General features: G+C 36.8%; 1 protein-coding gene across 1 annotated transcript in view; it reads left to right on the forward strand.

Moving 5' to 3' along the window:
• LOC102820845 (AP-3 complex subunit beta-1-like) overlaps nucleotides 1-13,426 on the forward strand; it is a 370,338-nt gene that overhangs the window by 173,275 nt on the left and 183,637 nt on the right. The window contains exons 9-11 of the mRNA XM_006873299.1: nucleotides 3,650-3,747; nucleotides 5,370-5,424; nucleotides 5,510-5,581. Of these exons, the coding sequence (XP_006873361.1) occupies nucleotides 3,650-3,747; nucleotides 5,370-5,424; nucleotides 5,510-5,581 (225 nt within the window). The remainder of the gene's footprint in view (nucleotides 1-3,649; nucleotides 3,748-5,369; nucleotides 5,425-5,509; nucleotides 5,582-13,426) is intronic.

Raw genomic sequence — 13,426 nt, forward strand, 5'->3', positions numbered from 1 at the left:
ACTACAGGCATCATGGCCTCTGCAGGCAGCAACTCACTGCCCTGCAATCTTTACTGCATGCCTTCCAACCCGTAATGCACCACAATCTTTACTCCATGCCCTCCAACCAGTAATGCACTCAAACAGATATTTTTCATCTTAAACACTTGAAAGAGGTCTTGTGCAGCATATTTGTGTGATGCAATACATTGTTTCATTTCTTTACTGCTGCTTCTGTGATGGTTGATTGTGGATCCAAACAAAATATGTTGGTGTTGGTGTTGTTGTTAGGTTCCATTGAGACAGTACTGACTCATAGAGACCCTGAACTTCAGTCTTTTCTCTACTTATATGGAGGTTGTTTATTGGTTCAGTGTATTTTTCGTCTTCTTTACATTGAGATGCAACCCATACTGAAAGCTGTGGTCTTTGAGCTTCATCAGGAAGCAAGCAAGGTTGTATGATCTGCATATTGCAAGCTGTTAATCTTCCTCCAATACTGATGCCACAGTTTTCTTCATATAATCCAGCTTGAATTATGTGTTCAGCATACAGGTTGAATAGGTATGGTGAAATAATACAACTCTGGTGCACACCTTTGCTAATTTTAAACATTCAGTGTCCCCTTGTTCTGTTTGAACAACTGTCTCTCGATCTATGTACATGTTCCTAACGATTACAATTAAATATTCTGGAATACCCATTCCCTGCAATGTTGTCCATATTGCTTGTCATGATCCACACAATCGAAAGTCTTTGTGTAGTCAATAAAGCACAGATAAACATCTTTCTGGTATTCTTTGCTTTCAGCAAAGATCCATCTTACATCAGCAATGACATCCCTCGTTCCATGTCCTTGTCTGATCTGATTTGAACCTCTGAAAGTTCTCTGTTAATGTATATTTGCAGCCATGTTTGTATTACCTTTAGCAAAATTTTACTTGTGTGAGATATTAATGAAACTGTTCGGTGACTTCTTCATTCCACTGGGTCACTGCTCTTTGGAATGGGCACAAATGTTAATCTTTTCTAGGCAGTTGGCCAGGTAGTTGTCTTCCAAATTTCTTGGTATAGACAAGTTAGTACCTTCAGTGCTGCATCAGTTTGTTGAAAGATACCAATTTATATTCCATTAATTCCTAGAGCCTTGGTCTTTGTCAATGCTTTTAATACACGTTGGATTTCCTCTATCAGTATCATTGACTCTTGATCATATGCTGTTTTTTCAAATGTTGAACATCGACCATTTCTTTTTGTAATGGTGACTCTGTGTATTCCTTCCATCTTCTTTTGATATTTCCTGCTCAGAGAACCTGTCAATACTGCTGGTCGAGGCTTTAATTTTTTTCTTCACTTCCCTCAGCTTGAGAAATGCTGAGTATGTTCTTCTTTTTTGTTTTCTAACTCAGGGTCTTTCACATTTTGTTTTAATATTTGACTTTGTCTTCTCGAGCAGCTCTCTGAAATTTTTTGTTTACCTCCTCATTTCTTCCGTTTGTTTTACCATCTCTAAGCTGGAGAGCAATCTCAGAGTCACGTCTGGCATCCAAATTGGTCTTTCCTTCTTTCATATCTTTTTACTGGCCTTTTGCTGTCTTCCTGTATTGATGTTCTTGATGTCATCCCACAACTCTTCTGGTCTTCAGTCTTCATATAATCTCCAAATTCATGTGGGATATGTTCATGGTCATATTTTGGCTCTTGTGAAATTGTTTTAATTGTCTTCAGCTTCAAGCTGAACTTGCATATGAGCAATTGATGGACTGTTCCACAGTCTGCCCAGTCCTTGTTTTGATTGATGATATGGAGCTTTTGCACTGTCTCTTTCCACAGATGTAGTGAATTTGATTTCTGTATATTCCATCTGATAAGGCCATGTATATAGTCATCGTTTATGTAAAAAAGGTATTTGTAATGAAGAAGTCATTGGTCTTTTAAAGTTCTGTCATGTGATCTCCAGCATCATTTCTGTGAACAAGGCCATATTTTCCAACTACTGATCTTTCCTCTTTGTTTCCAACCTTTGCATTCCAGTAATCAGTAATTATCAGTACATCTTGATTGCATGTTTGATCAATTTCAGACTGAAGAAGTTGATAGAATTTTTAAATTTCATCATCATTGGCTCTAGTGGTTGGTGCATAAAATAATAGTGGTATCAACTGGTCTTCCTTATAGGCATATGGATATTGTCCTATCATAGATAGTGCTGTACTTCAAGACAGATCTTGATTTGTTCTTCTTCTTTTTTTTTTTTTTTTGATGAATGCGACACCATTCCTCTTCAATTTGTCATACCAAGTATAGTAAACCATGTGATTGTCAAATTCGAACTGGCTAATACCAGCCTATTTCAACTCACTAATGCCTAGGATATCAATTTTTATGCATTCCATTTCATTTTTGATAATTTCCAATTTTCCTAGGTTCATACTTTGTACATTTCATATTTCAATTATTAATGATGTTTACAGCTGTTGTCTCTTCATTTTGAGTTGTGTCCCATCAGCAGATAAAGGTCTCTAAGGCTTTACTCCATTCGCATCATCATGGTCAACTCTACTTTGAGGAGGCAACTCTTTCCCAGTCACATTTTGAGTACCTTCCAACCTGAGGGACTCATCTTCTGACACTACATATGACAATATTTTGGTACTCTTCATCATGTTTCAATATTCAATATTCTGGTGATTAATGTTTTCCACTGCTATTCATAAGATTTTCAGTGACTAGATGTTCGGAAGTATTCTATCTTCTTCTTAGTCTGTCTTCGTCTGGAAACTCATCTGATACCTGTATACCATGGTTGACCCTGCTGATATTTAAAATACCAGTCACATAGCTTTCAGAATCACAGCAACATGCAAAGCCACCACAATACGACAAACTGACAGAAGAGTAGTTGAAGCAAATATAGTCTTTGAAAAGTTAAGTTTTTCTCCACTTATGATGATGTTATTTATTAAATCAGTGGTGAGGAGTTTTATTTTCTTTATATAGAGGTGCAGTCCATACTAAAGACCATAGTCTTTGACCTTCATCAGTAACTATTTTAAGTCCTCTTCATTTCTGTCTAGCAAGATTGTATCTTCTGCATATCGCAGATTGTTAATGAGTCTTCCTCCAACCCAAATACCATACTCTTCTTCATATAATCCATCTTCTCACAGTATTTGCTCTGCACACCGATTAAATAAGTATGGTGAAAGAATACAACCTTGGCTCACACCTTCCCTCATTCTAAACCATTCAGTATCCCCTTGTTCTAGTCAACCGACTTGTTCTTGTCTAAGTACAGATTCCTTGTGAGCACAATCAAGCATTCTGGAATACCCATCCTTCACAGTGTTACCCATAGTTTGTCATGATCCACAGAGTTGAAAGCATTTACATAGTCAACAAAGCACAAATAAACATCTTTCTCGTATTCTCTGCTTTCATCCAAGATAAAGCTAATTTCAGCTATGATATCCTTCATTCTATATCTTCTTTTGACTATGGCTTGAGTTTCTGGTACTTCCCATTGATTTTCTGTTACAGGCATTTTGAATTACCTTATTTCACAGAAATTTTATAAAGGACAAAGGAAGTAATATGTAAGAATATATTTTGAAACTGTAGAGTACCTGAGTATTCATAGTCTCTCTTGCTTTTATACTTTGTCTTCCAGGTGGTCATGGCGGTTGCTCAGCTGTATTGGCACATATCCCCCAAGTCTGAAGTTGCCGTAATCTCTAAATCACTAGTGCGTTTGCTTCGTAGCAATAGGTGGGTCCTGATTTTCTATATGCTTCTCATTTTGTATTCCTTCAGAATCATGCTTTGATTAATATGATCTGTCTTCTAACATTTCTTATGTGCTTTTGAGCATTTTATCAATAAGATTTCATAGTTACAGGGATTATCATAATAGTATTTATGCAGTTAATCTCAAACTTAATGATATATACTGAATTAAAAGAAAACATTTTTAAATAAAGCTTGAGACTGTCGTGTGGCCTATCACCTATATTAACAGTAACCTCGTCTTAGTGCTTGGTATTTCTGTGTCTAACAAATAATGATGTTTGTGAATTCTAGTAAATATGGAACTCATTGAAAAAATACACTGGCACGGTGCACGATTGATTTACACAATGCATTATATATAATTTTTCATGGTGTAATACATATCTCAAACTGATTATATTAATAAATAATTGCAGCCTAATGTAAGTTGGCAATATTTAATTACTGTAGTATGCTCTATTTTAAAAATATTACTGTAATCTTAGTAGCCACCCTTATTTGACATAAATTCATGTGTTTTTAATTTCCAATAGATAGATAGATGAAAAACACCTCTTTCTTGAATTTTCACTTCTCATCATTCTTCAGTTCAGAGCAACAATTTACAGAACATCTATTGAATTCCTATGATATCAAAGTTTAAGATTAATTTTCTGTCTTGGTTTATTTCCTCGGTTTAACTGCTTTAGCTTATAATTTTGCTTTTAACTGTTTAGCTTATAATTTTTAGTACTACTAATGACGCACTACTTATTATTATTTTTTTTTAATTAAAAACTGTGTGCTGTACTTCTTCCACCAGGGTCCTTATATATGAAGATTTGTATCCATTTTTATTGTTAATTAGAACATAGTACCTCTGGTTGGCTTTTGCCATCCCTTAGTGACAAATAAGATGGTATTTCCTGTGTGTTCCTGATCTCCCCTTCTTTTTATATAGCTGTTTTTTCCCATCCTTTTCCCTTTTCTCTGTTGAAGGATTTTCATTTTATTGCTAGTTCAAGAAAAATCAGAAGGGTTGGGAGTGGGCTGTCCCATGAAGCTTTGTATGCCATATTTAATTTTATCACTTTTTCTTAGGTATATGGGCATAAACCTAGGTATATGGGACCAGTCCCTGCAGAAGGATATGGTATTTGGTAAAATGGAGGATTGTATACCATATTTAATTTTAACATTTTTTCTTAGGTATATGGGCACAAACATAACCCCACTGCTTTTTTAATCTGGCCTTAAACTTTTGCAGGAGTGAGGGATAAAATGAACCCTCTACTCAGTTTATAGTAAGGCTCTGGTTATATTTGCTTCATTATCGCTACAAGTGCCTCTGTTTCATGTGTTTAGAGTAACTATAGTAACTGTTGACTTTATACCTTACAAATGCATTCTTTTAAAATTAGTTCTTTTTCCTCATGGTGAATTAAATATAACTTATTGTTAGTTTGCAGGAAAATAATACCTTTAAAAAGAAGGCATAACTCTCTAAGATTTATTACCAAGTTTTGATACGTTTTAGAGTCCCATTGAGTGTCATGTATTGTTTGCTGGAAGTGCATCTTGTTGGGAAGTAGACCTAGTGACATGTGCTCTTCAATTCCTAGGGAAGTGCAGTATATTGTCCTACAGAACATAGCCACTATGTCAATCCAACGAAAGGTATGTCCATTGTGAGCACATAATTTCAAAGAAGAATGGGAACGTTCACATCATGTAAATATTTATATGTTTATTTGTAATCTAGGGTATGTTTGAACCGTATCTGAAGAGTTTCTATGTTAGATCAACTGATCCAACCATGATCAAGACACTGAAGGTATGCGTATGCTTTTATTTTCCAGATTTATAGCACGTAATTTGTTTTGAAGAGCTATTATGAAAGCTCCTAGAATTTGTAAAATTGAGCCCTGCTTTTTAAGAGTATTCAATACATTTAGGAATTTAACTGCATGCATCCCATTCTGTATTATTATGCATTGGTTATTGCCCTACATGATGATGCACATAATTCTTCAGTATGCATAGTCTGTGGCTATGCATACTGAAGAAGACAGACCTGTACGTAGGTAAAGTCAGTCCAGTGCTTCTAAGTTGTAGCATACGTTTGAATGGAGTGCTGTGAAGAAACACAGAGCTAATGTGGGGAGATATTCAAAAAAGATTTCTGAAAAAGGTGATGTTTGGATGGGTTTTAAAGAGTAACCTTATTTTCATTATTTTGTTGTTGGTTGTTAGATTGACTGATTGGAAGGTTGGAAGCTTTGGAGTAGGCGGAAAACAGTTATGTTAACACAATGAGATAGTGTTACTTTTAAGGAAAATAACTATAGTATAGTGTTTAGTTAGCAGATAAAATTGATAGTAATTAAAATAGTGTAATACTTAGATAATTTAGTGGAATATACTAGGGAGACTGGAAACACATAATAATATATATAAAATAGATAAAATTGATAGTAATTAAAATAGTGTAATACTTAGATAATTTAGTGGAATATGCTAGGGAGACTGGAAACACATAATAATATATATAAAATAGAGCCGATATTGCAAAATAATGGGAAAAAACCAGACCTTTCAGTGGATATTGGAATCATAGCTTATTCTCATGGAAACTGGGTGTTGTTATTAAGTGCTGTCAAGTTGGTTCTTACTCATAGCGACTCTGTATAGGGTTTCTGAGCTTTAAATCTTCATGGGAGCAGAAAGCCTCATCTTTCTTCCATCTTTCTTGTCCGGCTCGAAAAGCAGACTTTGGTTCATAGTCCGGTGTGTATCATATGGATCCACTGCACTCCCAAACTGAGTATGTTGTTGTTGTTGTTGTTGTTATGTGCCGTGGTGTGGATTCCGACTCATAGCGACCCTGCACAGGGTTTCTGAGGCTGTTAATCTTTACGGGAGCAGAACGCCTCATCTTTCTCCCGCGGATCAGCTGGTAGTTTCGAACTGCTGACCTTGCGGTTAGCAGCCCGATTCGTAACCACTACGCTAAACTGAGTATAATAGTAAAGAAATCTAAGGCACTCAAATTGAGGGATATTTTATAAAATAACTGGTTTTCAGTGGCTAACCCTTCCAAAGTGCTACAGTTCTTCTTCTTAGTCTGTCATAGTCTGGAAGCTCCACTGAAATCTCCATTGAAACATGGGTGTCCCTGGTGTTATTTAAAATACCTATGGCATAACTTCCAGTATCAGCCACCACAGTTCAAGAAATGGACAGATGAGGATTACATTAGGCAAATCTACTTCAAAAGACCTTTCAAATGCTAACGAGCAAAGCTGTCAGTTTAAGGAATAAGGTATGCCTGACCCAAGCCATGGTATTGTCAGTTGCCTCTTATAAATGTGAAATCTGAAAAATGAAGAAGGAAGACTAAAGAAGAATCAGTACAGTTGAATGATGGTATTGATGAAGAATATTGAAAGTACCAGGGGCTGCCAAAAGAGCAAACAAAACTATCTTGGAAGAAGTGTAGCCCGACTGCTCCTTTGAAGTGCGGATGACAAGACTTTGTCTCTTGGACTTTGGACATCTTATCAGATGGGACCAGTCCCTGCAGAAGGCTATGGTATTTAGTAAAGTGGAGGATTGTGAAAAGAGGAAGGCTCACGATGAGATGGATTGACAAGGGTGGTAACAATGGGTTCAAACATAACAGTCATACGAATGGTACGGGGCAGGGCAGTGTTTCAGTCTGTGGTACATAGGGATGCTGTGAGTCGGAACCCACTCGATGGCACCGAGCACACAGTCATTTAAAGTCTCAAAATCATGAGGACCCCAAGAAATACTGAGTAACTGATTCAGGCTTAAAGAGACTAAACAGACAACTAAACACAATACAATGTGTGATGTTTAGCTGGAACCTTATTATACAGTAATGAGAGGATGAGTGACATTTAAATGAGGAGGACTGGATGGAAGTGATGTGTTATTGTTAATTTCATGATTTTGTTGGTTGGATTATGGTCTGTAGGAGAATGTTCTTATTTATGTGAAATAAACAGAAATATAGTCAAGCGTCACTTAACGTCCGTATGTTTTATGAAATAGAATGCTATACGATTTGGACATTATGAAAACACTGTATCACACTCTGGTCCTGCTTTTTCTCTGAGAACCTCCAACAAGCGCCTTTCCTTAACAGTGATTGTCAGTGTGCTGAGAGGGACTCACTTTTATGTTTGGTCCTCAATCCACTTCATGAGCAATTTCTCCATTTCTGATATGGCTTAAGTTTTCTGTAACTTGCAGTTGAGCCTATCCTTTTAAAAGTTTGCAGAGTTTTTTTTTCTCTGTCTTTGAGGATTGTCAAGTGCAACATGCTTAAATCACAAGCAGTAGTATTCACCGATTTTCTACCTTTGTGTTACATGATAACCTTTAATGTTTCACTTTCAAATCAATATTCAAGCTTCCCATTTGACTCTTGATTCTGTAAGTCAGTAACATAGGCATTTATTGTGACTATGAAGATATACATATTATGGCTTAAATTTCTGGCAGCATAATACCTGTATGGAAAAATCATGAGCTACACATGTTATGTGCAGAAAATCCACCATCTGTTTCACCAGAGAAAGTCCTGGTTTCCTGGTCCCATAAAGATTCACAGCAGGAAACCCATTCTAGGGTTGCTATGAGTTGGAATCAACTCTATGGCAGTGGGTTGGGTTTAGATGCCCACCAGATGATAAATTTAAAGGAGTGGGAATACCAAGTGTTAACAAAGATGTAGAGATACTGAAATTCTTGTGTGTTACTAGTTGTTATTGTTGTTAAGTGCTGTTGAGTGGATTTTGTCTCATAGTGACCCTGTACACAGCAACTGGTGAGTTTGAACCACTGACCTTCCGTTTCAGACTGACCTTGAGGTTCAAACCGACCTTGTGGTACAGTGCTTATCCACTGGTAAACGTGTAAAATGGTAGAATCGTTTCAGAAGACTGACAGTCTCTTAAAATTTAAACATACAATGGGGAGTCAAAAAGTATTGCTACTAGGATTCCATTTCATACATGCACAGATTTATTCCAAATAAAACATGTTTAAGTATGTCTCTGTGGTCAATAGATGGTTGCAGACAAGTTCTCTCAGTAGTAGATGTTTTGGTCTTGTTTGGGTGCATTCAAATAAAAGGTTCAATCACAACAGTGGCTTCCAGTTAAATTAATTGCAGAATGGTCAGTTTTGAAGATTATGGCGATTGTTTTTCAGGATTCCAAAAAGTATAATGTTGATTAAATAAAATGGAAAATTGCATTGGCCAGAAGACTAGAACAGTTGCACTGAGGAATTGTTTTCTATCATGGCAGTGTAACTGCTTATCTTTCCAAGATAACAAGGGCTGTCCACGAGAATTTCCTTGGGAGACTTTACCCCATCTATCTTACAGCTCTGATCTTACCTGTCTTTAAACTTCTTTTTGTCCCTCAAAGGCTCAGAACATTGCAAAGGAATACTATTTGAGTCCTTCAAGGATGCCCAAACTGCCATTTTGACCTGGCATAAATTGAAGAGTGCAGACTTCTTTGGGGAAGTGTTAACCCACTGCTGTTGAGTCCATTCCACATCATATCCACCCCTATAGAACAGAGTAAAACTGCTTCATACACTTTCTGAGGCTGGAAATCTTTACAGAAGCACACTTCTTCTTTTTCTTGAGAAGCAGCCGATCTGACCTTTTGGTTAGCAGCCCAATGCTTAAGCCACTAACACCACTTACAGAAATATATACATCTAGATGAAATATATAGAGAGAATGTAGTTTCACATTTCAATATTTTTGTTTAACAAAAGTGTCCGTGACTTTGAAGCAATACTTTTTGACTCAGTCTCTTACATCTACCCAACACATTTGTATTCCTAGATATGTACCCAAGAGAAATGAATTCATTTCCCAAAAAGACTTGTGTGAGATTACCCAGAAAATTTTTATTCATAAAAGCCCCAAACTGGAAGTAACTTAAGTATCCATTGATATAGATAAATGGAATGTGATGTATTCATATAATGGAATACAAATTACTAATAAAAAAAAGAATGAACTTACGTACTCAGCAACACGGATTGATCTCAAACATGCTCAGAAAAAAAACATGCATAAATACTCAGTTGCTTACACAGAATTTAAGAAGAGACAAAAACTAATCTATATTGATAGAAATTTGGGAATGATTGCTTCTGTAGGAGGAATTGACAAGAAAGGGCCTTGAAGGAAGTCTTTGGAGTGATTTTCTTTTAGTTAATAGTCATATTGGTATGAATACACTTGTTAAAATTTATCAAGGTATACACATAAGACTTAATTTTTTTAGATCTGATTTTTTAAAAATTGATTTAATTTTATAAAGCAAATGGCACAGTTCTATGTATGAGCATTTATATTTGTACATTGGAGTGTGGTATGAGCATGGAAAAAATGCAGAAAAAACTAGATTGTAAACATTATTGTAGGGCAACGACAGGCAAGCATTTAAAAAAGGAAAAGAGTCCACTAAAAGTGTAACTACCCCCATTAATATTTCTGTATTCCAAGCATTGTTGTTATGTGCCGTCGAATTGGGTTTGAACAGCCTACCTTGTGGTTCAAGCTGGCTTTCTTATTCTTGCCTGATTGCACTGGTGTGAACCTCTAGTACAATGTTGAGTGTGAGTGGTGAGATGAGACATTTTTATCTTGTCCCCAATCTCAAGAAGAAAGTATTCATTTTGTCACCAATAATATGTTAGCTGTAAGATTTTTATGGACGTTTTTCGTTATAGTGAGGAAGTTCCTGTCTGTTCTTATGTAATTATTGTTACTAAGTGCTGTCGAGTTGGCATCCGACTCATAGTGACCCTGTACAGGGTTTCCGAGGAGCAACTGGTGAGTTTGAACCACTGGCCTTGATGGTCCAAGCCGACTTTACAGCAGTGCCACACCAGGACTCTGTGCTGAAAATCATTGTCATGATTACAGGTTGAATCTTTTCAGATACTTTATTCTTTAAATGATACTCAAAGATTTTCAAATGTGAAATTAATTCTGAACCTCATTTGGTTAAGATATGGTCATTGCTGATTTTACTTTGTTAAATTTTTTTTCTTTTTTACATTTTTATTATTAATTATGTGATAGTTTACATGGGAAAACATTAGCTTTACATTCATCCTATCGTATATCATTTAATTGCCATGATTATAATTCCCTCCATGCATCATCAAACAACCAGAGGGTATACCCTGCAAGCCTGCCCCTCGGTCGCAGCCCCTCTCCCTCCCTGAGTCCAGAGTCCCCAGCCGCTCCATCTGTCCACGTCATCGTCTCTGTCTCCATCTCTGGCGTCACTGCTTCTCTGGGTAGGGTCCCACACTCTGCTCTTCTCCTTTGATGGTACCAGGGCCCTCCGCTCCTGGGCTGCAAAGTCAACCACTCCCTTCCTTTTGCTACAAAACATCTACCGTTACTGTTAATTTTTTTGTTTTTGATTTTAGAATCATTGTAGATTTATAGAAATTTGCAGGCTAGGAGAGGGTTCCTATATATCTTACCCGGTTTCCCCTGTAAATAACTGATTTGCCTATTTTAGATGTTTTGTATAACTGGGATCAGATAGTATTTGCCCTATTGTGATTGACTTATTTCATTCAGTATATTTTTCAAGGTTCATCCATGTTATAACATATGTTGTTGTTGTTAGGGGCCACCGAGTCACCACTAACTCATAGCGACCCTGTGCACAACAAAATGACACACTGCCTGGTCCCATGGCAACCTCATAAGCTTAAGCCCATTGCTGCCACCACTGTGCTAATCCATCTCATTAGGGTGGTCTTCCTCTTTTTCTCTGACCCTCCACTTTACCAAACATGATATCGTTCTCCAGGGACTGGTCCCTCCAGACAGTATGTCTGAAGTATGAGAAACCAAGTTGGCCGTGGCTTCCAAGGAGCATTCTGCCTGTACTTCTTCCAACACCATTCCTCAATTCTTTTACTGTCCAACTTTCTTCATGCATATGAGGTTATTGAGAATACCATGACTTGGATCAAGCACACCTTAGTCCTCAAACTGACATCTTTGCTCTTGAACACTTTAAAGAAGTCTTGTGCAGCAGATTTGTCTAGTGCAGTACATTGTTTGATTTCTTGACTGCTGCTTCCATGAGTATTGATGGTTGATTCAAGCAAAATGAAGTCTTTGACAACTTCAATCTTTTATCCATTTATATGGATGTTGTTTATTGATCTAGTAGTGAGGATTTTTGTTTTCTTTACATGGAGATGCAACCCATACCAAAGTCTTTGATCTTCATCAGTAAGTATTTTAAAGCATATATTTGAACTTTATTTCCCTTTATGGCTAAATAATATTCCATTGTATCCATATACTACATTTTGCTCATCCATTCATTTTGTTGATGGACTCTTGTGTTGATTCCATCTTTTGGCTAGTGAATAATGCTGCATTGAACATTGGTGTACAAGTATCTGTTTGTGTTCCTGTTTTCAGTACCTAAGAGTGAAATTGCTGGATCAATCCTAGTGTGATACTGTAGAATAAGCACTGGATCACATGGTCGATTTAAACCACATGGTTGAGGTCTACCAGCTGCTCCTCGGATATCCTGTGAGTTCACTATGAGTTGGAATTGAGTCAGTGGCACTTAACAACAAAACAACAACGTGATAATTCAATATTTAATGTTTTAGGAACTGATTAACTGTCTTGCACAGTGGCTGGGCCATTTTATAATTCCATCAGCAATGAATGGGGATTTTAATTTTCAGATCCTTACCAGCACTTATTTTCTGGTTGTTTGATCATAGCCATTCTAGTGAACATTAAGCAGTCGCTCATTGTGGTTTTGCTTTGCATTTCCTTAATGAATAATGTGCATTTAAGAAGGATTTGGATCCACAATCAACATCCTTGGAAGCAGCAGACAAGAAAATCAAAGGACCAATTTGCCTTGGCAAATCTGCTGCAAAAGACCTCTTGAGATGTCACTTTGAGGACTATGGCGTGCCTGACCCAAGCCTTATCTTCTATTGCCTTAAATGCCTGTGAATACTGGACAATGGATAAAGAAGACCTGAGAGGAATTGATGCATTTAAATTTTGTTGTTGGCAAAGCATACTGAATATATAATGGACTTCTAGAAGAACAAACAAACCTGTCTTGGAAATCGTACAGCCAGAATGCTCCTTAGAAGTGAGGCCTTTGTCTCACATACATTAGTCATGGTATCAGGAGATATCAGACCCTGCAGAAAAGCATGTGTGGTAAAGAGTGTCAAAGAAAAGGACGACTGTCAAGGAAATGGATTAACACAGTGGCTATAATAATGGCTCAAACAAAGCAACGGTTGTAAAGATGGCTCAGGAACTAGGAGTAGGAATCAACTCAAGGCCACCAACAGCAGCGGTGACTAGTGAGGTGGTTCATCTTTTCATGTGCTCATCAGCCATTTGTATTTCTTTGGTAAAATGTCTATTCAAGTCCTTGGCACATTTTTAAAGTTGAATTGCCTTTTTGTTGTTAAGTTGTAGGAATTTCTTGTGCATTTTAGATATTAAACACTTATTGAATGTATGGTTCCTTAATATTTTCTTCCAATCTACAGGTTGTCTCTTGACTTTGCTATAATGAGGTCTTTTTTTTTTTTTTTT

Source organism: Chrysochloris asiatica, unplaced genomic scaffold, assembly GCF_000296735.1.
Source record: "Chrysochloris asiatica unplaced genomic scaffold, ChrAsi1.0 scaffold00234, whole genome shotgun sequence".
Taxonomy (NCBI): Eukaryota; Metazoa; Chordata; class Mammalia; order Afrosoricida; family Chrysochloridae; genus Chrysochloris; species Chrysochloris asiatica.